The sequence below is a fragment of the Amia ocellicauda genome, chromosome 5 (genome assembly GCF_036373705.1).
Source record: "Amia ocellicauda isolate fAmiCal2 chromosome 5, fAmiCal2.hap1, whole genome shotgun sequence".
Taxonomy (NCBI): Eukaryota; Metazoa; Chordata; class Actinopteri; order Amiiformes; family Amiidae; genus Amia; species Amia ocellicauda.
This window is the reverse complement of record NC_089854.1, coordinates 41,096,623-41,122,459: the sequence shown is the minus strand read 5'-3', so window position 1 is coordinate 41,122,459 and position 25,837 is coordinate 41,096,623. Positions and strand designations below refer to the sequence as shown.

Here is a 25,837-nt window from a genome sequence, read left to right as displayed (position 1 = left end):
TTTAAATGATCAGCCTCATATTGAATGTAAACATTAAATTGTGTAATGTATGATATGCTTGTATGATGAGTATTGTTTAGCATAATTATTCACAAACACTTGCACACCCATCTGTATGGAAAATGCTCAAAAAATAAACAAACAATAAGCTGGAACAAATACACTAATACAAGTTCTTTGTAATTGGTGGTTTTATGGTAATATGGTTGCTGATTCTTCCAAGGTGTTTTGTGTGGTAATCCGATTCATGTATCAGAACATATTTAATCTCCTTTTTGAGCCCCTGCCAAAGTGGTGTAATAATTCCACCTCTCAGCCTCTCTTCTGCCAAACAAAGAGCTATAATGTAATGAGTGAAGAGTAATTGGATTGCTTCTCCTGTACTTGGAATATTCTAGAGAAAAAGTGGCTTTTTAAAATCCAGTCATGAATTTACTGGTCTTGACAGTTTTAGTCTCTGTGGAATATCAAAGCATACTGGATAACACACCTGTTTTGAGACATCAGAATATCCTGTGGTTGCATTTTATTTGAATGTTTTGAATGCAGTGATTTGGATGAAATAGGACGCAGTGAATTGGACCCTTTATAAAATGCATTTAAAATAAACAGGAGATTGTGCTTGTTTTAGAAATGTTTGAAATGCTATAATACTTGAGCAGGTTTTGTAGTTTAAGGACAATGCTCAAGATTCCTAGCAGTCTTTGACCAGTTGATGTTTGTATTTTTCAGAAGCATGAAGTTAGCAGCTCTTTCAAAACAGTTAAAAGGGAATCCAGAGTACATTCTGCTGTAGGTGGCGAACACACACTGATTACTTAATTAAAGTACTTTCTAGGTGTCAGCCTTCAAGGTTTCCCCTTTGGTCAGCCCTTCAGATTGCAATAGAATCTGACAGCTTTTCAGCATCTGTTGGGAATATGATTGTTGCTATTGAAACCAGTAATTCAAAGGCAACCAAAAATCTGTGCTGAAGAAAAACAGAACAAAAAAAAAACATAGTGACTGTGTAAAGTAGTGCATTTTAAGATAGTTCTTGTTAATTATGCTGCCAGAAAAGATTGTATTGTGCTGCTACTTCTACTTTGTCATTTTCAAATGAGACAGTAAACAGTATTTAGATAATGGCTTGAATTTAATAGGGTAAACTTCTGTATGATATTTTAACTGTGTATTGCCTTAATTTAAACTCCTGTTGAAGAATTTAAACAATTGAATTTTAAACATTTAATTGTGGGTCATTCTGGAAAAAAAAAAAAAGAGAAGTTACATGAATCTAAACTACTGTTCAAAAGTTTGGGGTCACTTTTTGTGCCCATTAAAATAACATCAAATTGATCATAAATACAGTGTAGACATTGTTAATGTTGTAAATGACTATTGTAGCTGGAAACGGCTGATTTGTAATGGAATATCTACATAGTCGTACAGAGGCCCATAATCAGCAACCATCACTGTGTTCCAATGGCATGTTGTGTTTGCTAATCCAGGTTTATCATTTTAAAAGACTAATTGATCATTAGAAAACCCTTTTGCAATTATGTTAGCATAGCTGAAAACTGTGCTGATTAAAGAAGCAATAAAACTGGCCTTCTTTAGACTAGTTGAGTATCTGGAGCATCAACAATTGTGGGTTCAATTACAGGTTCAAAATGGCCAGAAACAAATAACTTTCTTCTGAAACTCTATTCTTGTTCTGAGAAATGAAGGCTATTCCATGCGAGAAATTGCCAAGAAACTGAAGATCTCGTACAACGCTGTGTACTACTCCCTTCACAGAACAGCGCAAACTGGCTCTAACCAGAATAGAAAGGGGAGCGGGGGGCCCCAGTGCACAACTGAGCAAGAGGACAAATACATTAGATGCCTCACAGGTCCTCAACTGGCAGCTTCATTAAATAGTCCCCACAAAACACCAGTTTCAACATCAACAGTGAAGAGCTGACTCCGGGATGCTGGCCTTCTAGGCAGAGTTGCAAATAATAAGAAAAGATTAAGATGGGCAAAAGAACACAGACCTGGACAGAGGAAGATTGGAAAAAAGTGTTATGGACAGACAAATCTAAGTTTGAGGTGTTCGGATCACAAAGAAGAACATTCGTGAGACGCAGACCAAATGAAAAGGTGCTGGAGCAGCGCTTGACACCATCTGGCAACGTCAGCTGGTATTCTGTCTATAATGGAGTGGCCAGCACAGTCACCGGATCTCAACCCTATTGAGCTGTTGTGGGAGCAGCTTGACCATATGGTACGTTAGAAGTGCCCATCAAGCCAATCCAGCTTGTGGGAGGTGCTTCAGGAAGCATGTGGTGAAATCTCAACAAATTTGACAACTAGAACGCCAAAGGTCTGCAGGGCTGTAATTGCTGCAAATGGAGGATTCTTTGATGAAAACAAAGTTTGAAGGACACAATTATTATTTCAATTAAAAATCATTATTTCTAACATTACTTTAATTAATTACTATATTTCCTATTCAAATTCATTTCATGTATGTTTTCATGGAAAACAAGGACATTTCTAAGAGACCCCAAACTTTTGAATGGTAGTGTGTGTATATGCAGATGAATAAATTAATTAGGTAAATGCTTGCCAAATAAGTGATTATTGTGTACATCACTTCCATATCAATTATACATGTAATCACCAATATCTTGTATTTTTAAAATGTACATATATATATTTGTAAGTGCAGTAATTAATAAAGTAGTTCAAGAAATACCAAAGGACTCCTGTACATACAGTATTTCCCAGTCTTTGTATCTTTTACACCCATAGCGATGTGTCCATTTCTTAATCTGCATGGAGTGTTATGATGAATTGGTCTCCTTTAAGGCTGAAAATACCTTACTCTCAGCCTTGACATGGCTATGTTTGATAAGTCAGTGTCAAGGTACTGGACAAAATGGAAGATAATCCGCCTGAATTTATGACAACTTTTAGTTAATGAACAAAGCAGAATGTCAGTTTTTCTATTCCCAATATATTTCTTCCATAATCTTTAATCTACTCCAATGTCTTTTAATGACCTTAAGTAATATAGGATAGTTAATTGCAGTGCTAAATTCAATAAATAGACTCTATTGTTTCAGGCAACTGCTGTTTGGCTAGGATTTTCTGTCCCAGATGTATAATATAATTTAATTTGCTTAAATAAATCAATTATAATCATTTTATAATAACATTTACATTGATCTTGTACAGGTTTATAGTGCATTCAGGCTTTCATATAAGGTCAGTAAAATGTAAGGACAAAACTAGCTTGCTTTGGATGCTCCTTGAATATAAAATATTACATTAACATCAAGATATGATGGATGTCTCAATATAAACTTGGCTAAAGAAAACACACACATTTGTTTAGCCGTTGGATATGGTAATTGCTGAAATAATTAAGAAACTGTTTTTTTTTGGCCAGGTGAATGATGACTGTTTCCTGCAGTGTTCATGAACACATTTTAAATCAATTTCTAATTTTATTTTTTAACGTTTATGTAATTATTTGTTAAATAGATTAATGGACAGTTGTCATTGTTCAACATGGCATTAAACATTTAACAGGAAACTACATTCATGGTAAAACCGGAATTGGATGATGATTTCCACACCAGTGTATTGCTATCTTGTTCTGCATGGTGGGCATTTTCATGGCCAGGTGGCCAAGTACAATCACCATATTTACAGTTTTTATGTTAAGTGGGTCATAACTGATCGCTGAACTGCATTTAAAAATATATATTTTTCATGTGACCTCAGAATCTTTCACAATAAAACACCATGCCAGTTATCCATTTTCATTGTTTTATCTATTTTTACTCTCTCATTGAGTTATATGAAGAATATAGAACCGAGAACTATAGATTTACTTCTTCCACTGATATTATTCTAAGTACAGTATATTAAAATGAATATTAAATCTGTTTAATATTAATTGTCTACATTGTTATTGGGAACAATGTGGTACATTCCTGCATTTAAATTTGGAGAAAAGTATAGACGTGATCAAACTGGGTTCAGGATATTTATAATACACAGCAGTCCATGCTAAGCAATGTTTTTTGAAAAAGATTTTGAAAAGGCATAATTAGAATGTATATACCTAGTGTTTAAATACAGCAAAGTGAGATCAATTTGGTAAAATATGGAAGCAAAGACAGAGCTTATATCTGCAATGGATTTTGTATCATAGAAATTACCAAAAATGAATGAATGATAGCGAGGGGCCTCCTGCACTGAGAGCCATTCAAATGCTTTTGTCCTCTGGCTGCATGAAAGCTCAGTCACTCCACTTCCATGAGTTTTCCAAAGGAAAGCAAAATGGGTGATTTGGTCAAATGCACCGGTGATATGCATTTCTGTGTTATCATCATCATCTCTGCAAGGCTGGGGCTTGGTTGCTGCCATTAGCCTAGCTAGGTTGAATAACAGCTGGCTGTACTAAATTGGGGGGCATAACTGTGGAAAATTATCTGGAGCCTCTAAAGCAGTCCCATTTATATTTAACCATGTATATTTATCTACAAATATGTGTGCAGGTCAGCTAATGCAACCGATTGCAAACCTGTGGATAAGGTTTAGTTTGCAATAATGCTTCCTTATAGTTCTATATTGTATAATATCCCATTATGAAAAAGCTTTTAATTTGCATATAGAAATGTATATACAATAAAAATGTGTCAACTAGGTATGTTTTTGGTTTTAATATTTCAAGTTATTCAAAAGGAAATGACCAACTATATGCAAATCATACTTTTTCCCCCCTCACTTCAAAACTGTCAATTACATAAAATGAATTACTATGTTTTTAGTAGAAAATGCTTAATATAATATTTTATTATAGGATAATTAGATTTCAGCTAAAGCATGATTTGCATTGAAATAACCTGCAGTTATTTACAATATATATAAAACAGGTCTAGGCAGTTTCTTTTTTTTTTTTAATAGAAGTATTGTAGTTGTCTCCCTTCAAGCAACCAGGGTCTACAGGGTAAAGCGAGAATGTCTAAGAGCTCTACCAGCACTTCTCTTATATACAGATGGGGTTCTGCCTCCTTGATAGTAAGAGGAAGGATTTTTTAATAACTACCTGCCTTTAATGAGGCAAAATAAGAGAGGTTGTTATGGCAACACAGCACATTTGTTTTAACAGAGATTAGGCAGATTTAGTTTCTGTGCATAAATTACATTGGCCAGTCACACATAATGACATCTTTTTGGATGAATAATGGGAGGAATCTTCATCTTTATTGTTATTTTTAAGTCCCAACAATCAAAACACAAGCTCATTGTATCTGAAGATGACATTTAGTGTACAACTGAGCCTATAAACAAATTACTGTAATTTACATTAAATAAAATAATGTCATTCAGATAAGCTGGAGCTTTTGCAATTTGTGATTTTTTTTTATTATTATTCAATTGCATTTCAAGATATCTTTAAATGATTTAAAGATATCTGCAAATAACTTCCCGTTTTTTTTTTTTTTTTTTTTTTTAAGATCTCTAAATTTCAGATGACATTGACTAATATATGTTGGCTAAGATTATCACTTCCTGTTTATTAGTTTAGTTATATCAAAATTAATGAACAGGAAATGACATTCAGATATCTGAACATTTTTAGCAGATATCTTAAAATAAATTGCAGATATTTTATTCAAAACATTTAAGGTTATTTTAAATGAATTTAACTATGTGGAAATTTGAAGATATATTTAAGTATTTGAAGATATCTGAAATATGTTTATAGAGATCTTTAGATATTTAAACATATAAATATTTAAATGTATCTTGAAATGCAGGTGAAGATTTCTATAAATGATTACTTGGATTGCCATACAATCTGGCCTATTTCTGTTCATGATGTGTATAGGTGTGTTGCCTCCAGAGCAGCACCTGAATATGGCAGTGACCATTGATTCTGTTCTGCCAGTTGTAGCGCAGTAGCTTGTTTCATCCCTTTAGCATTGACTCATTACAGATCAAGGCATGTACCAGTTATTTTATCTCTCCATTGTGTTTCAGTGATTGTGCCATGGGTAGATTAGTCCAATCAAACAGTCTTCAAGTGATTAACTGAGACCTTTAGGTTCTGTTAGGAGCATGAAAGCTGACCTTTCCATAAACACCATACAACATCATAGTGATGTGTAAGCTTTCATTTTTGTCCCCTCTCTGTTAACCTTAAGATACTCCCCAAGACCAGTGTCTACAATGTAACTAAAATAATTAGCTTTTACCATCAGAAACCTAGATAACATAGACTTTCTGTATCAAAGCATCACTTTCAACCCCTAAGGTATCATTTGTTTTTCATTACATATGATCATGCCCTTGGTTCTATGGAACTTTGATATTTGGAATTCTAATTAAACTGTGCCATTGTTTTAATAGAAGACAACAGATTCAATTGTATTAGGTTACACTAAACAGTGGATGTGCTGAAGTTCCACCTGTGTCACAGAGGTACCAAATCATGCAGTGTACTTCTTAACTTCTGTGGTCAGTTTTGTAAAGATATCCAGTGAAGTATATTTCAATACATGTTTACTACTACTAGTAGTAGCAGTTCTTATTGTGTCACAGGAGAAACTACAGTCACAATGAATCATGATTCTATCTGCATTTTCATTAAATCGCAAGACATGGTACCGTAACTCATTTCATTATTGTCTCAATCTCAATAATCGTGATTATTGGGCTGAATCAATAAAATGTGTGTTTGTTACCTTTCAATTGAAAGGTTTGTATAAAAGGATAATTTTGCCTGTCTCTATAATTAGCAGAGAAGCAAGCTATGAAAGAAAGATCTAACTAGATGAACACATTTAATTAAATAAATACATTTTATTCATTTTAAAACCCAATGCAGGCCATTCTACTCAAACAAGAAATTACTTAATTGGTCGTTTGTTTTTTCCAGTCATATTACATGTATTGCGATGACTCCATTAAACCATTTTTATCTTGTGGCTTGAAGTATTATGATGTTGTACTTGGGGACATAACTTCCTTTTGCATGTAGAGCTCAGTACCAGCAGCAGCCTAGTGATGTATCTAGACAGTGTGCTTCCCTCGCCTTTAAGGAGGTGTGAAACATTTTATTGATAAATATTTCAAAATTGTGACTTATTTGACCATTCATGCAAATGTTTATGCCTTCAGTTGACGAAATAACTATCTAAATATTATGTAATTTCTTTAATTATGTTATGCAAGTTATGCTCAATATTATTAAATCTGCTGGAACAGACATATAATCTTCCTCTTCTTCTTCCATAATGTTATTGATATTGTTGCTCTTTCTATACAACCATGCTTAGTGACCCCAGAGGACATGTTTTTGCCACCATTGTCAAAAGAAAAAAGTTTTGCTTTATTATATTCACACTGAAACAAATGCCAGCTTTCTGGTGGCATTTTGTTGCTGGCAAGATCTGATTGAAAGGGTTTATGCCGGCATTTCGACACCAGCAATTTTCTACCTCGGGTCCTAGTCTACTTGCCGGCAATATTCGGTCAACAGGTCTGAGTGAATGGATCAAATGACGTGTCACTTCCTTGCGTTGTCGACTACAAACCTCATAGCGCTTACATTTATGATTAGAGAAAGTGACATTTCGCAAGAAATGAAGCCACAACTGAGTACAATTGTGTAGTTTTCTATTAGCGGGTGGGTCAAAGTTTTGATTTAATCCGGCCCCATGTTAAGCCACCTTTGACTAAGAACTTGTGACTGTAACGAAAAACAGACCGTGTCATTAGAAATGGCGGAGGTTGAAAATAATGTAGTCGCAGCAAGTTTTATTGATGAACCAACAGGTTGGTGCTAACTATTGTCACACACATGTCAGAAGTTTATTTATACCGATAAATCATGTAAAATATAATACTTCTATACAGTCAAATGTATTAGACTGCATTATAGTGTACACTGACGGTAGTTTGTTTTGAGTTATTTCATTTTATTTTAAGGCAGTAATGTAAAACTTTAAAAAATAGATGTACACACAATGTAATGTCATGCATTTATTTTAGTTGATTTAACTTTGCTGCTGTAGCCTATATGTCAAGACCCCACACAATGCCTCTTGTTACGTGACCATGAACCGAGAGCCGAGTCTCATACTGTGTTCAATGGTTCAAATGATCTTGGATTGTTGGGTCCAGTGATCACACCGCAAAAACACACAATCACACAACCTGATGACCTGGTTATAGCATGAAATATACCCTAGATTGATGTATCATTTGCTTTTCCCTACTGACTATTTGTTCTTGGTAGTGATTACGAACCGAACCGGTGCCCTGCTTAGAACCAATAGCCCAGTAAACACAATGGAAGGAAACTGGCAAAATGGGGAAATGATCGCAATATTACAAACACGTCCAGAATATGGTTCCGTGTCTCCTCTCCCAAATCCACATGCTTTTGTAGTGTTTCGTTCCCATGGCTACAGCACTCTTGCCGGCATTCTCTGTTTTCTGTGTGAATGGGTACATCCTGCAATTTGCCTGCATTCAAAGCCAGTGTGAATGGGGTGCAACAGGAAAAAGAAGGCAAACATTGCCTGCATTTTGCTGGCATTTCAGTGTGAATAGGGCTTTAAAGCATTTGCAAGGCTTTAGATTGTCTTTTGAAAACCATAGAAAAGACATGCTATTGTTCAGAGAACTACATTCAGATGCTGTGGTGTACATATGCTGTATTATGTTGCAAATGTAAGAGGAGAATGATACAATGTCCATGCCATGCCAGGTTATATAAGTGTATATATACATAAATATATGTGCACACGTTTGAAAAGAGTTCAATGATTTTCACTGGGAAGCTTACCAATGAAAGCAGTACCTGGGCTATCAAAATACATATTTTGTGGATCAAGTAACATTCACATGTTCAGAGTATCTGAATCTGTTACAAATGTTCATGAATGAAAGTATAGAAGCAATGAAAGCTTATTGCAAGTTTCTTTTTTTTGTGCTAATTTCACAGACCCAGAAATGCTCTAGACTTCTAAAAGTTGTCTTGGGTAGAATAGTCCAGCATTAGTGCTTATTCGGCCTGCCAAACTAGCTGTACAAGTCTTGATTATTCTACCCTTTTTTGGGGGAACAAATCTGTTATAGATTTGATATAGCATGTGGTCAGCAAATCTAAGGACAAGACAAATCCAAAGTTTTACTTCATACAAATGACGTGCTTTCTGTATAAAAAATCATTTTGCCAAGCTAGTGTGAGCAGCTGGAAGCTTTCTTATTTTTAGCGCATCATACGGACGGTACAGGAAGTGCTACAGACCTAAGGGAAGAACCAGGGAATTGCCTTTAATGGTGAGCTGAGACCTTGGAGAGCTGAGACCCCAGGTGCAACTCTCAGCAGTATGCTGTCACCAGCAGCTGCTGTGGGGTCACTCAACTCCCGCGTCAATGTCTAAAAATACAGCTGGACACAGATCATTCACACTATGACTAGCTGCTGATGAGACAGAGCCGACAAGTAGCTTCTCAATGAGATGATCAGCCCAGGGGCTCCTTGTTTTTTTCTTGAGGAAACGAGTTGAATCTTCGGAAACCTAACTTGATTACGGACCCCGTTTTGACTCCTCAAACCCCCCTCTCATGTATTGTGTTAAATAGCTTGTTCTTTCACACTGGTTGTGCTAAATCAAACCTGGCTGTCTGTCAAATCAATGAAATGCAGCTCCATTATCTATTGTGCCTCTGTTTAAATACAGCTGTTTTAGTTTTTTCTTAGTACTCCCATTAAATAAAATATTAAAGTGTTAAAACGTTAAACTGTCTATTGAATTATGCATTTCTCTTTGATAGGTTATAGGACCTATCATCTAATATTATATTTAGATTGAGAGAGACTACTTGACAGTGTGTTCACAGTTAATCCTTATTTTCCCTGCAGAGCTTTTAGTGTGCATATTTCAGGTATATATTATAGATTATTCATTTTTAACTTGAGTTGTTTACCTTTTGTTTCTTTCAACTCTACAGGCCATAGCCAGCGGACTATGGTAGTGATGCATCATTATGTAGTTCCTGTGAAATTCAATGTATGTTTTGACATTCATTGTGATATTTTGATACATTTATTTTGTCAAGTTCAAAAAGCTTGCACATGAATTTGCTTTGTTATTTCGATTTGCAAAAAGCTTTATAATCATGTTTTATTGTCTAAGGCAATTTCTCAAGGCAACAAGGTTACATGAATGACACAAGCAGATGCCTGAAAGCTGTACAAATCTTGTCTTAGTGAAAGACAAATTGATAACTTTATTTCATTACAAGTATGCTGCCCTTTCATACATTACTTTTTAGATATTAGCTAAATACATTTGTTGTGCCTTCTAAAAATCCATTGGCAGTAGAAGATGATGATCATTTTGATTAATTATATTTTATTAATTTATTTACACAACTGGTTATTTTTACGGGTGTGCCCTGTTACACTTTGTAAAATGACATCTAGCCTTGCACAGGCTTAGACATTTGAGAGAAAACATATCCAAAAATAGTCCAAGGTCACATTTATTTAGTGACACATTTAAAGCATTGAAGATCCTAGGATGTCTAAAAAATAGTTTCATCCCAGTGGGTAGGTGAGAAGATAGATGTCTCTCTGTAGACGCCATTGTTATATTTAATTAAACAAAACTATTTGAATCCAGGCCACTATTCACGCTGGAACGCTCCGATATTTGTATATTATATTTAACACTTCTGTTATTTCCCTGCTGAACATTTTTGTACTTTTACCTCCCTCCCCTCGCCTCCACCCCTACTGCTTTTGTTACCCCTAAAGCTTGTGCACCTTCAGGGTTGTGCTTTTGATAGCTGTACTTAATGTCAAAAAAATACGTGCCTAGTTGATAATAGATCACTGGCTTATTACATGGGACCTGCCACTCCGAGAGAAAGAGCAGTTGACAGAAATATGGGATAAGCCCCCGAGAGGAGTCTGTTCTGTTAAAAAGGTATGACAACGAGGGAGGTGATCTTTTCGTTGTCAGATCAACCTTTTCCACCTGACTTTCAGTAAAGTGTTTTTGTCCTTTCTTAAGGATAGAGTAGAAGTCTTATCTTGGAATGTTTTGCTTATGAATAGAAAATGAGCAGTAGGATTTGTGATGTTTGTTTGTACCTTAGAAAAGGAAAAAACAGACAAGCAAATATCATATGTTTCAATTGAGACATTACGACCAGAAACGTGGTGAAATGCAATGTATTGAAAGCAAGCAGTCTTATTATTCAAAGGGACTGGAAGCGTAATAGGCACTTATTCAAGCATTGAAATAAATAAATAAATCATTTATATTTCCAGTTACTCACATTTGTCGAGGTGGGTAACTACTCTGCTGAGTTTCTAAACCATTTGTTCAGAACGCTTTTTCCTTTTTTTCCCCTTTCAGATGAAGTTAAGTATCTCTTCTGCAGGGAAGACATAAGAAATTAGACCTTGTATTACCTGAGGGAAATTTGAATTATAGACAATTTCTTAATCAGGAGAGATTAAAAGGAATGTATTTTCTATTACATTGCTATTAACAAAGTCATTTACTCAAATCTTAAGGGAGGTGAGGTAAAAATTATCTGAATTGAATACATTTTAGTGCCACATTGCTTTCTGCTCTGCCCTGATTTTATTCTGTAGTGTAGAAGGTAGAAGAGTAGAAGGTTTAACATTGAAAGTTATTTTTAAAAATCACAATAGGATGACTAGATGATTGTTGTCCTGTCTATGTTCCAAATTACTATAAGTGTATGGTAGTTTTTTTTTTTTAAATAAAATGAAAAATAATTGTGCTTTACAAAATTGAAAATTCAACCAAAATGTATGAGAATCATTTGAATAATTGTTCCTTTAGTTTCCCTCATCAAAGTAAAAGTGTTTTACATAACTCTTGATAACCCTCACTCTTTTTAAAATTAAAAACGCTTATATTAAATCACATGACAATTCACTTCCTTGACTTCATTGGGTTTGATATGAACACGTACATGTTTCACTCTGTGGGATGGAGGATCATTCTTGACATGTCATTTTCTGTAGTCCCTTATTTGAAAGAGAATCCTATTATACATTATAAGAGGGATTTCATTGTCATGCCAAGCTGATAAGCAAACTCTTTGTTTTATAGACCCCACATTTTATTTCAGTACTGTGATTTTCATCTGTTAGAATCATAATTGCTGTTATTTCTCTAATTGCAGAGTGCTCTTTGAAGCTGAAACTAGATATTTGCCTGGGTCTAATGATTAGCCACACATTAGGCACTTAAAAAATATGCAAGTGCAAGAGATTATTTATTGACTTATGTATGTACTTATGCATTTACATTTTTCAGGCCCTTGCTACGGCTGCAGAGGACTCCCAAAAGAATCACACGTGGCAGGATGAATTTACGGTAAGAAACTGATCATTTTCCTGAACATCAATACAGAACAGTGTTACCCATTCTTCAAATACTCAGTTTGCTGTTCTAATGACTATAGATGAAGACTGCATTATTATTATCATTATTATTATTATTATTATTATTATTATTATTATTATTAAGATGGGGACAGTTAATTTCTTTTTAATAGATTTGAACCTTTACAGGTTACCTTTACAGGGACTTTTTTTCTACACAAACTGTTTAAAACAAGTTTTATATTAAACTAGTGCAGTATTTTACATGTATATTTAGAGAACACTCTTAATAATGTTAATTGTTGGATCTGTGTTAGTCACATTAAGTGTAAACAAGATACATTTGTTATGAAATGTGCTTGTCCCACAGATTCCTCCTAATCACCTAATCCTAATCATCAAGTATATTACTTTGCGTGAATATCCTATTTACAATGGCTAAAATATAGTTCTAGACTATCCAGTACTCTGGATGCAGCTATTTGGAATGATCTAAATTCCAATTCAATTAAGTGTAAATGTAAAAGGATTCCTATAATTTAATTTGGTCTCTCTTTCTCTGTCTTGCCCTTGTTATAGGTTTTTTTTAATTTGAATACAAATTTTAATTAGTTTGAACATGGATTCTTAAAAATAACTCAATTGGTGTATATATTTTTTGAGATTTGAAACAGCTGGTTCGGCAAAATTAAGTAGATCACACAGTATAGAAAGGCCTCTCGCTTATTTTTTTTTTTCATTTTTTAAAATTATATTTATTTTTGAATTACTTTTTAACCTTGGTTTCAGACCACAGATATTCAAATTCACAGAGATCGTAAACAACATTTTCAGTCCTTGAAATCACAGTCACCATATCAACATTTGTATTAAGTTTGGAGGAACACTATCCACTAACACTTATCTGCTGCAAGGGTGTATTGGTCTAATCAACAGATAACAGTAGGTATATAGCAGATAGCAATAGTATTTTAAGAATGTTTATTTACATTTGTGTTAAGGCCACGATACACTATGAAATGTCCATGAAATCTGATTCCATGAAATCCGAATGCAGCCCAGGATTTCTTCGAAATGTCATCAACATTTCACAGTGAAATCGCAAGAAGACCGATTTCATGCTATTTCATCCGATTTCATGAAATCACCCTGGACAAGTATCCAATCAGAGAGCAGGAAGGAGTCACATGACAGCATCTATGACATCACTGGGAAGCTTGAACAGCAGAAAGGAAGTTGGACAGGAGAGTTGGACAGTTTACGGCTACTGTCTCGTACACATTAAACTGTGGTAAATTGGCAAAAGTCATTAATTAAATAAACAAGAAAAAAAAATCCTTCCAGTCTCGTATTTCTTACCTCCCATTTAATTTTCCTCAAATCGTAGTCATGTATTTTATACATGGGGTTGCTCTCTTTCACAGATCTTCTAGTGTTTTGATGTTACTGTGTTAAATATTTGACCAGTAATTACATGAAAAGTTATACATTTATATTTATAAATATTATTTTGTATACTATTAAGTTAGCCTTGATTAGTCTTTGTTCACATCTTTTTCTTTAAGTTATCAAAAGCAAAATAGTCAATGTCTCTGTTTTGGATAGCGTACAGTTGCTAATAATAATAATAATAATAATAATAATAATAATAATAATAATACAAACCATACATTTCATTACAATAACACACACACACACACAGTATAACAACACTGTAATATTAATGGTAATAAATAAAAAAAAATAGGAATGTATCTTAAAAAAAAACACCAATTCATTATAATCAGCAAACTAAATTATAATTGCTACAGTAAATGGGTGTTGTGCTCACAAGTGATACTGTAAACTACTCAAACTGCCCTTGTAAGAAAAGCATTGCATGCAATTGAAATGAAACAGAAAACCTTTCCTTGTCGTCAGTATTTCCTTACGAATCGAGTTTGAATCCGAAGTTTAGTTTTACCATTTGCGGCTTGAACCCTGCAGTTTGAGCACAGATACTGTACTCGTGATGTGACCTCTTGCATGATTCGCCTTCATAATTTAACACTAAGCGCAGGGCTGGTCAGTTTGACTGATTTAATTTGAATTACTCTGTGTTCCTGAATGCATTGTGCAGACCCGTTTGTGACTTTTCCTAAATATATGTATAAAATATGCCTTTGGCGTTTTAGCTGCATAAACTCAAATCAAGTTCAAGTCGCAATCTCTACCTCACCTACAGTCTGCAGTTCATGTGCTTGAAAAACACACGCATTGTACAGCATTACAAGTGTCTTCTTACAACTGTAGTCAGATTGAGTGGACACTGAGAGTGATTATCCCGCAAATAAACAGTTGTTTCATCTATGTGTTTTGACTGCAGTGTACCAATTTAGAAAACAAAAAGCGCTTTGATATCATTTATAACATCATTTGTATGTTTTATGTTCATATTTCCATTTAAATACACTACTCAATTTGTGCTAGTTTTATTATTAGTAAATCATATTTCTTTAAATCTGCAAGATAAATGATCTTTTAAGAAATATACTGTGACGATTTTGATGTCATTTATGTTGTTGTACCTTACCGTTACATATAGTACGCCTTCCAGATTGATGCATACCCCTGATTCAATGTAACAAAAATAGTTTTAGCAAAGAAAAGTGTACAATGTTGTTTTTTGTTTGTTTTTGTTTTGTATAAATACATGCACACATGAAACAATGTAAGACTATCAGTTTTAGATATCACAAAAATATGAAAGTACAAGTTTTGAACAAATATGTTGGAAAAATACAATTGCAAAGTACAATACTGAAACTAGTATTGCTTTAATTAATTTCTGCAACAAATACTGAGTGTACACTTGCATAGACTTCAGTGAAGCAGTGGGCAGTGAATCTTATTTTTGCCACAATGTACAGCATGGCTGAAGCTGCGTAACTAAATATGCCTATACAGAAAGTATGTACAATCTTCTTTCTTGCTTGTCTTTTTCAAAACTCCAAACTTGACCACGTAGTTCCGCTCCCAAAACACCCTTTATATAGCGTGCAATTGCGTCACAATTTAATCTGATTTCACCCGATTTCACCCGATGAAATTGTGCGATTTCACGCATTTGGATTTAATGAAATCCAACAAAATCCAACGCATTCGGATTTCATGAAATCGGATTTCATGGAAATTTCGTAGTGTATCATGGCCTTACAGGCACATTGCTTCTCTGGTTAGGTCTGAGGTTACAACACTAACACACAGACTGGAGGGAAGGCATAATGGCATAATATCCAACCACCTGATTATCATTAGATCTTCTGTTAATTGGAGAGGTCTTTGTCATTGATGTTTGTTAATTTATGTTTCCGGAACTCTATTATGAAATATTACTAGTATATTGTTTAATAACAAAATGTGAATGGATTTTAGTAAGCTACTGGGCACAGTGTCAGACATTTGTGTTTGTAAATGTATGTTAATAGTTTCTAGTCTTTTAGTTTTCTCTTAAATAATTTTCCTTTTACATTGCCACCTGCATTAAATACTACTTAAGACAGCATAGATACATATTCCAGTCGTGTTAGTTTTTATGGTCAATCTCAAAACATGAAAAGATATATGAATATATAAAGCGCAATTATAGGATACAGTGAGCCTTAATGTATGCGGTTTCCCAGAAGTTATTATTTGGAGTCCAAGCCAGGATGGGAGAAAAATTAGTGGTATATGGGAAATTAATTTGTCTAATTTATCAAGCGTATCACTCGCCATTCAGTTTGATGTGATGTTTGATTGCATTGAAACGGTTGGTTAGTTAAGATAATTTCGTCTCCAGTTGGGTCAGTGATATTAATGGCTTTCAGATGTACGGTGACACAAACAAATATTGTTGGTATTAGTTTACAGCAATTAAGCCAGGGAAATGAATATGTATGTCATTTGTAACCTATTTGTCAGAATAACTAGTGCTGCTTAACCCTTAATTGACAAGTGGATATGATAGGTAAATTGATGGATGTTGTAGAAATGTGAAGTGTAATGTTTTTTTCAGTATTAATGCAAATCTGTAGTTCTCCAGAGCTATTCAGAATTTAGCCGCAGCATAGTATGCGTAGTTACCCTCAAGTTTAAATAAACATTTATATTCATCTGGCTGTAAGGAAAGAACATATTACTTACAAGACACACATGGTCACATTTAAGTGGTTTTAAGTATTAAGATACATCAGCAGTTATATTGAAGCAGGTTAGCTATGTTGTCTGTTTTTCTTTTAGTGAATTAAATGTCTTACTGTCCCTTGTGTGCCTTCTGAATTAATATAGGTACGTTTTTATCTGAAGCACATTGTTAATTGCAGGGGCGGACTGGGACCAAAAAACAGCCCTGGACTCGTGGGGTTGCTGATGAAGTGCGGTCCGGGGTGGGGGGTTGGTGGGATGTGGTGATGTTGGTAAATTGCAGAAATCCAGATGGGACGAATGGCCCACACGGGAGTTGAGCGGCCCACCAAACTAAAAAATGGTCCGGCCCTTCTGGCAATTGCCAGATTTGCCCGGTGGCCTATAAGTCTAATTGATAGAAATAACTTATATACAATGTAATCCCTAGACATGACAAGGGAATTGCAAAATTTGAAATAGCAATAGTGTCATCCAAGACTATTTGTTTACTGAGAATTATATACAATTTTAATTTGTCAAGGCTAAAGCTTATTTGAGGAGAAATGGGTCATATGCAGATACCTCATAAGATGTTGCATCACATGACTATGCACTGTACTTCAGTTTTATGTGAATAAGTGGTTGTAATGTAGTTGCACCACAGGAAAACGTCACAAATCAACCAAAAGTCCTCAGAGCAATACATATTTTTTGCAGAGCAGTGTGGTATGCTGATAATTTAGTTTTAATAATAGTTTTTAATAATTTATTAAAAATCACACTTCATGAAAATGTTGTATTCACATATGTGAATACATAATTTGAGTATTATAAATAGTAGATTATGTATATGTATGTGTGTGTGTGTGTATATATATATATATGCTTATATACATAAGCACGATTGAAGGTGTTAATAAAAGCATTTCAAAGTCAAAAATACAGTATCACCATGTTCATTTTCTGTGTTTATTTATTTATTTATTTATTTATTTATTTATTTTCAACCTTTGGACCTGTTCATAGAATTCTCTAATTACCACTATATCTCATTAAACAAAGAATTCACATTTATATATTTTGAATAATTTCTTCTCAATACTGCCACAATACTAAATTTGTATTATTAGTGTATTGTTAATCCTAGCTAACCTGTCAGTGTCCAAAAATCTCCACAAACTTTGTGGTGTTTGTTGTATTTCCTATTATTTGTCACTCTTGATAACTCAATTGTACCAGCAGACAGTTTCTTGGCTATTCTTCTCCTGTCTCTGATTTAAAGTAGATTTCACAGCCTTAGCAGAAAATGTTACACCACTATGTGAGATTTACAATGGCATCGCCAGCAGGGAACAGCTAAATAATGGCAGGAAATTCTACTCTGATACCTTTCACACATATAAGAAATTCTGCTATAATTCATGGAATGGTGTTTTGAAGAGAATCCATTTGTAGGCCATATTAAGGCATTAACATGTCATCCCAGTATTCTCTTCTCTCAAATACAATTAATTTGGCATGATATCAGTTCTAATTATGGTTAAATTAGGGTTCTCTAAATAAATGAAGCAGAGTGCTTTTATTTTATTTTTTTTCTGTAGGCTATCCAAAAATAAAAAGGTTTCTTTAAAGAGTATGTAACATGATTAGGAATATACAGCACATAATTGTAATGAAATTAATTGTACAGCAGTTACTCTTGTGGTTTATTTTAAGCAAGACCCAGGTGCACATGTGTTTGTAGTAATGCATACTAATGTAGTGCTGGGAGTGCATGCCAGGTGGTAGTAACCAGTGAACTGTGCTGGGCTGCCATATGTCATAACTTAGGATATCCTTATTAGTGCCTATTTCATGTTTAGTATGACAGTACATTCAGTGAGCAACACTCCCTCAGTCAAAGGTTAATTTTATTTATAAATATGAACAACTCGGCTTAATGTCGGCTAGTTCAGCCAAATACGCTGCATATTTCTGAGTTAACATCATGTTTTTAACACAGTTAATTAAAATTAACCTTTCAATTGACTGAGCAAGTGTAGCTCTAATTATCTTTGATTATGTTTTGGATTGTGCTGCACACTGGATATTCATTAAATTAACTGGCAAACAGTGAAGGAATGCATGCATTTATCTTCAGAATTGTTCAAATATCTCACTGTTATTCCTTATAGTATAATCTTCTAATTATAGGTGGTACAAAGTTATTTTGTTAATAATTGTGTGTGTTTGTTTTCTTCCAGGACGACGCAATTATTTATTACAATGCAAAGGATCCTGTAAGTATATATTTCACAATGTGTTAATTTGTGTATTATTTATATGTTGCTTTAATTTGTTAACTTCAAAGTAATGACTGTGTGTACCTCTTTTTGTTATGCACATTTAAAAGTTAAACTCTATAAAACACCTAGCTCTTCAATAATCAACACAGTTTTCTGAGCGCGAGCCAATTTAGATTATTAAATTATAATACTGAATTAACAACCAGAAGCAAAACACCATGGCTGTCATAAACGGAAACTTGGGGCTAGAACAGATCAAAACTTGCACTTCCTGTCAAATTGCAAAGTATGTTATCAGGAGACGCTTTGTACTGCTTATGAATCAAAACACAATTGGGTACAATTTTGTAATTGGCAATCTGTGGGTTGGTTTTGACTTGGCATGGGCTTTGGTTTACAAGATATTTAGAAAGTTATAAAGAGTGGCACATTCTTTACCTGATAGCTGAATGACAACAGAACCCATGGGAAAGGTTGTGCTATTTCTGTTACCTCCTTAAGAATTGTTTCCATTCCTTTGTGCAAAGTACATGAATCCATTGGGCATTTAAATGGTGCTTTAAATACTTAGTCAATGCAATGCTGCCCCTAATTGCCAGTGCAACTTGAAGCCTATAAGTCTGTTTTATCTCCTTCAAGTATGTCAAATTTGTACCAGTCAATGGTACAGAAGTGTCTTTGCCTGTTTCATAGAGGACAATGTGTAATTATACAAATAATGTTAAAACCAGAATAACAAATATTAGAATTACTTTTATTTAAATTTTCCTAGAGTGATCGTGATATAGATTTTTATAAAATATGATTTTCACGTTAAGAAAATTAGACGCATAATAACCAAAAAGCAAGACTCAAAAATAATTGCATTTTAGAGCTTTTTCAAGGGGCTTTCAACCCATTTGACAATATAAATACTACTAATGGACTATAGTAATACTAAAAGATGTCATTAACATTTGTGAAGTAAACTCATTATCTGTGGTTTCCTTTTCAGTATTTTAAGAATGTTTATTTACATTTATGTTACAGGCAGATAAAACTTGGTATGCTCTCTGGTTAATGATGGCCTACCAGTTTTAAATCCTGTCTTATTTTTACTTTTCCTTCTCTTGTAAAGACATTTTTGGAGATACTTTTGGGACATGTTTAGGATTCCATTTCAGTTAGTCACTTGGAATTAAAGAACTTCTAGTGACATGTTGCAAGCTTAAACCATTGCATTAAGTCTTTCAAAAACTGCAATGTAGTCTATTGCTGAAGTTAAGGTGAAGATGATTAAATAGTTGATGGGTTTTTTTGTGTTTTTTTTTACCTTTTAATATTTCAGCTTCACGATTCCCCTTTATGCTGGTGTCACACCACAAAGTGTACAGTTCACACTTATTCATTAGGACTTAATTGGGCACAGCCAGTGGAATTGCTTGTCGCATGTTGTGTTCCTAATTGACAGATGAGATTTATTAGTGAAGGAGAGTTTGCTACAGTACTGGGAGATTCACAAGCTGCCAGGACTGATTGAGTAGCTTTGCTCTCTAGCCTGTTTCAACATGTGTTAATATTGAAAGGACTGTTACATTGTATTTGCCTTTGCCATCAATTGTAAAGCCGTATAAAAAGCACTGCGGTGTAAACAATGTGCTGTTTTCAATTGGGGGTGGTGAGGGTGAATTAGATATTAAAGGAGAGAGAGAGGCTTAAGAGATTCAAGCCATGAATGACAGCTAAGCCATTGTCCCGTTGTAAATTTCATGGTTGAAAATAATGCTCCAGCTTCAATCATGCACTTATTAAACCTGGAGGTCCTTTTGTGTGTTTCATTTTTGTGGTTTTATTCCCTGTTTCCCATCATTTCCCATGCAAGAGTTTTTGTACTTTATCACTGATTATCTTTCCTGTAGGGATTTGTTTTGTGCTTGGTTTGTGATGTGAAACTGATTGAGTCATAGTAAATCCCAATTTGTTTGTATTATTCAAAGCCCACATTTTGGTTGACTGTTGATGGTTGATTTGGTGTTTTGTTTTTTTGTTACTAAAATTTTGGATAATTTTGCCAGCCACGCTAAAATGTTTTGTTTAAAAAGATAACACACAGTACAGAATCATTTATATATCATTCATATGTAATAACACCAAAGAGACTTCTTATTAGTATTCCATGTTGTATACAGTAATACTGTGTTTTAACACATTCGTTTTATCAATTTCTAAATGTAATCGTTGAGAGCCTTTGTACATTTGTATCGTTCTAAATGAGAAGTCATACCAGCATATTATTTCACCTGTAGTAATAACATTTGAGATTTTTTTAAGATTTGGTAATGATTTCATTTTTAAAACATCTTGGGAAAGATAGATAAGATAGTGAAAGAAAATTGCTTTGGAGCTGCTTTTTCAAAGAAATGGTGGAAATATTTGGTAGACTGTCAGAAGTAGGAGACATTGTAATGCAATAAAGGGAAAGCTAAGTTTGAATGGATGGAAAATTAATCTGCTGCCCACACATCCCATGGGAGCTGATTTTGTTTTGAGCTGTGTTTTTTGATTGCATTCTAGCTCCAGCCTCTGGAGAAGAATCTGATTCACTTAGAATTTAATTGCATGCGCTGTTGTAACAGATTACTATTGCTGCCGAAGTGTTGTCTGCATTGCATGTTTTTTTTTTCAAATTCATCTGAGAGAGGTGAGAAACTGGATCAGCTTTTAATTCCATTCCTTTCAATCTTTAGTATATCGAACTACATGAATTCTCCAACCGAAAATGTCAGCTCTGTTATAATTGACACATCCTCACTGTTTATTATCTATAGAGGTATCCATGAAACTGTATTGAACACAGGAGCCATGCAATCAGATTTTAGGCTTTTCTGATTAAGCTTGTCGCCCTGCCTTTCTTTATTTCTGGCTTTGAATCCAGTGGCTAAACAGTGCCTCCTGGTATAGTGTTTATACTTTGATGCACGGGAATTGCAGTTTATAGATGATCAGTTCTCATTTGTTTTACTTTACTTTCGCAATAGGGTAACAAGTAAAACTGTAATTTACAAAGATATGTGCCTTTAAAAAGCACCTTGACCCTGCTTTTTGTTGTGTCTGTAGAACTTATTATTCCAAACAGTTTAATTCCCTCTGCTCTTTATTCATCTATTAAACCTCACCTCACCCACCTCTGGAACTCCCTGCTAAAATAATGTATGAATAATATACATTTGATGTGCTTAGGTTTGCACATTATCACTTTTATTGTGACACTAACTGAAGCTGTTCTCTGTAGATTGCTCATTTGTATGCTAATAAACTATCTATTTGTTTTCTTTTTGATGTCACATTAGAAATTCATTTTTGACAGATAAAGCCCTTCTTAAAATAAGATGGACTCACTGTGAACAAAAACAGGTCAAAGGTCCCATTTTGTATTCTGTTTTTAACTAAGAAGAGTACAATACAATTTTCCTTTCTTTTTTAAATACTTGTAAGGTGAAGCCCCTATCATCAAGAACTCAGCTTTTCAGAATATATTTTGTAGTGCTGTAAGCAGTGTGAAATGATTTCTATAAATCACCTTTTTCCATTAATAGCTTTGTTATGAAGATGCTTGTTTCACTTGTTATTGCGAATCTAACTTATTGCTTTCAACCCACAGCCAGATGTAAATGAGACAGACGGAAGAAGGCGGATCAGACCTGAGTTCAAGGAGGACCCGGCATTCAAGAGGCGGATTTCCTATAACAACACTGCTGTCCATATACCCACAGATATATATGAAGGCTGTAAGTGAACTATTGACATTTAATAAGCAGTGCCATTTTAAAACTCACCATGGTGTGCTAGAACATAAGTGTTCCCATAAGAGAACTCGTATAAACGTTTTATATTTTTGTATTCATCACGTGAGTATGATCAGTATTTGATGACATACAAGTTAACAGTCATTGTGATCATCTTATAACACACAAATATTTATAAAGTGGGGGCATTTGGCCATAATGTTTTTTTTTTTTTTCGATATGCTTTCCAGTGATTGTTGTTTTCAAACTTTGATCCCTTTTCTTTCTTTTAATGTACAGTTTTGTTATCAGTAACTAGATTTTTCCCATCAAGTTTTGCAGTACGAAGCTCTGAATTATATAAGAAAGATACAGCAGTGCTACAGATGGCAGGTTATGCAGTTTGACAAGCAAGATGTTACCATAATACAAAATGGCATTTACTATTCATACATTCCAATTACCATACACATTTGTATGCGATATATTTATATGTCTTTCTGCTCTACATACAGCTACTGGTGATCTTTCAATGCACTTGCTCATGGGTGCAGTAGTTTTTGCAGCATTGTCAATTCTCCCAAATCAATTAAACACAAGCAGCTTGTTCCTCAGACCCCGATGAGTACGTCTCGTGGACTACTCTACCTGTGACATTGGCTTTTGAAAAACTTGTGCTGATCTGGGACTGAATCAAGCCCCACAAGTGTAGACTTAGGGGACCTAGCCCATTTATTTGTCAGCAAAACTTTCCTGATGGGCAAATCATAAAATCGTACATGGTATCCCATTCTCCAGGCATTGAAGGGTAAAAAGTCTTGAAGGTGTCTTCTAAATTATTGTAATAATCTTTTTAGTGTAACATATATATTTTCAGAAAATAACTGATATTTTCAGTGAGATCATGAGCACATTTGTGTTATCAGTTAAGAATCCATTGTAAGTGCTGTGCATGACTTGCGTGAAGCAACTTGAACAAAACATAACAAAGCTTTCATTCAAGGTCCCAGTTTTGTATTTACTACCAAGTGCTTAATAACATTGGTCCTGCAGTTCCTGCTGCTTAACAAACTCCCACGTTCTCACAAACATAGACGAGGCCGAAAAATGCAGTGAAAGATTTTCACATCAAAAAGAGGCAATATGTCAGAAAACGAATGCAATTTTAAAGCCAAGAATTCACTTTTCTTTCCTGATGTTTTTAAATTGACCCATTGATATTTCCTCTAGTCTTCAGAATTCCTCCATCAGGTACCCGCCAACCCAAGGGGTTTACACATTAAGAGTGCCAGACTGACTACAGCTAAAACAATTAAGGTGAAGTCTTTGGTATAATGAAATGCTACACATTCACAGGTTTAAGAGGAGTCCCACAACAATGACTCATGTTCCACACGTATTTTCTCTAATATACATTGAAACTTTCCTTTGTGTCTGGCAAGGACTTCTGTAGTCCTCACTTATCCGAGTGAGTAAGATGTGTCAAGACTGTAGACAGTTCATCTCTCTACCCCAGGAAAGGTATAATGTGTCTCCGAACCCTCCGGACTTTCATGCCATCTTCATTTAATTTGTGTTAACACGTTTCAATAGTGTGAGGGTATTTCCTGTCAGCTTGTGTACATGATTGAAGGGCTTTGCGTGAAGTAAAGATTGCCAATCATGCACACTTTTGAATAATACACATACACTGTTCAGAAAGGCTTGGATGAGGGCAATGGCCAGAGGGTCTTCGGGGGAAAAAAAGACCTTGCGAAACAATGGACTTGGTACATAAATAAAACTCACCCTCTAGATCTGCACTGATTAAGGATTTAGAGTAGGGGGACGATTTAATGTTCATGAAATTAGAAAAATAATTCCCCGGTAGGCAAATAGTTTACATATCGGTCAGGCTTATATACTGTATTTATATGCGTGTCAAGAGGATATCGACAGCACATAAGGGACAGATGCAGTGAGGGATGGGATTCTGTTGCCAACAAGATAACAGTCTCCTGTTCAAAAATAGCCAGCTTTGCAAATGAGAACACAACTTCACAAGTATAAAAATACTCATAAATATGTTCCTTTTTTTCTGTAAGATCAGAAAAGTGGGATGGAGTAATGTTATGCCATTTTATTTACCTGTAACTCATATGTCCCGGTTTTGTAGGGAAAATCCCCCCCAAAAAAACCTTTCGATTTTAACTAGGTTCACATTGAAAAATGATCTTTGTGTTTTACCCAGAAACAATAGATAGATATTTGAATACCTCTTGCCTATTCTTATTTCACGCTGATGGAAAATCTATGTCAGCCAGATCAAAGAAAAATATTTCCATGTGCTTCGGCCCCCCACCCCCTAGTCACACTCCCACTGTGTGCTTTAAGGGTTTCTCGCTGTCTAATGTGACAGGCTGCCTGTGTTGGTGGCTTACTGGATCACTGCTCTCTCACTGCCTCTTACTTGTTCTTGGCTTGGGGATTGGAAAATGAAGCACCCCCCCAGCTCCGCTCCCTATTTCTTCAGCCGCTTGTAATCCTTACCCACAGACACAAAGGAGGATCTGGCCCTCAGAGAAGCACAAATACATTATACATAGGATTATCTGATTCAGATAATTCGTTATGCTTGTGTTCTTAGTTCTCTTAGAGATTCTTTTTGTAAGAGTTTTGTAAAAAAAAAAAAAAAAAAAAAATGGGGGGGGGGTTCAAGGATGTGTCATTCTCTTATTTCTATTTCTTGACAATAAGTTTCTCTCACTAATACTAATACAGTTTCCAATACAACGTAGATTCCGAATGGACTAAATACAGATTGTTTTGCATCTCACAGCAGACTCAATGTTTCTGTGATGACCCAGGGCTAACTTTATGGTCAGTCAGTTATTTTTTTATGAGAGAATATTTTCACTTGGTTTATTTCCAAAGAAATTTAATATAACACATCAGCATATTTTCTGAATATTTTGTAGGAATCCTATTATGCACACCTTTTGAAACTAGTTTTAGGGGTGTGAGAGTTATATTATATTATATATATTATGTTGTTTTTTTTCTGTATCAATTTTGAAAAAGGTGAAGGAAACATTTCGTCTGCAGGAGTTTACAAATAGACTGAAGTATTAAGTAATAGGTTTGGACAATACTGAAAGGATCTCACTCAATGGTAAAACTGACAATAGAATAGGGGGGCAGAAACAGAATAAAATAATAATTTGCAATGATAAGTT

General features: G+C 34.6%; 1 protein-coding gene across 5 annotated transcripts in view; it reads left to right on the top strand.

Annotated features, from left to right (window-relative positions):
* LOC136750280 (voltage-dependent calcium channel subunit alpha-2/delta-1) overlaps positions 1–25,837 on the top strand; it is a 189,315-nt gene that overhangs the window by 64,751 nt on the left and 98,727 nt on the right. For all 5 annotated transcript variants that reach the window (XM_066705221.1, XM_066705220.1, XM_066705219.1 and 2 more), the window contains exons 4-6: positions 12,360–12,419; positions 18,817–18,852; positions 22,499–22,625. In XM_066705221.1, the coding sequence (XP_066561318.1) occupies positions 12,360–12,419; positions 18,817–18,852; positions 22,499–22,625 (223 nt within the window). The remainder of the gene's footprint in view (positions 1–12,359; positions 12,420–18,816; positions 18,853–22,498; positions 22,626–25,837) is intronic.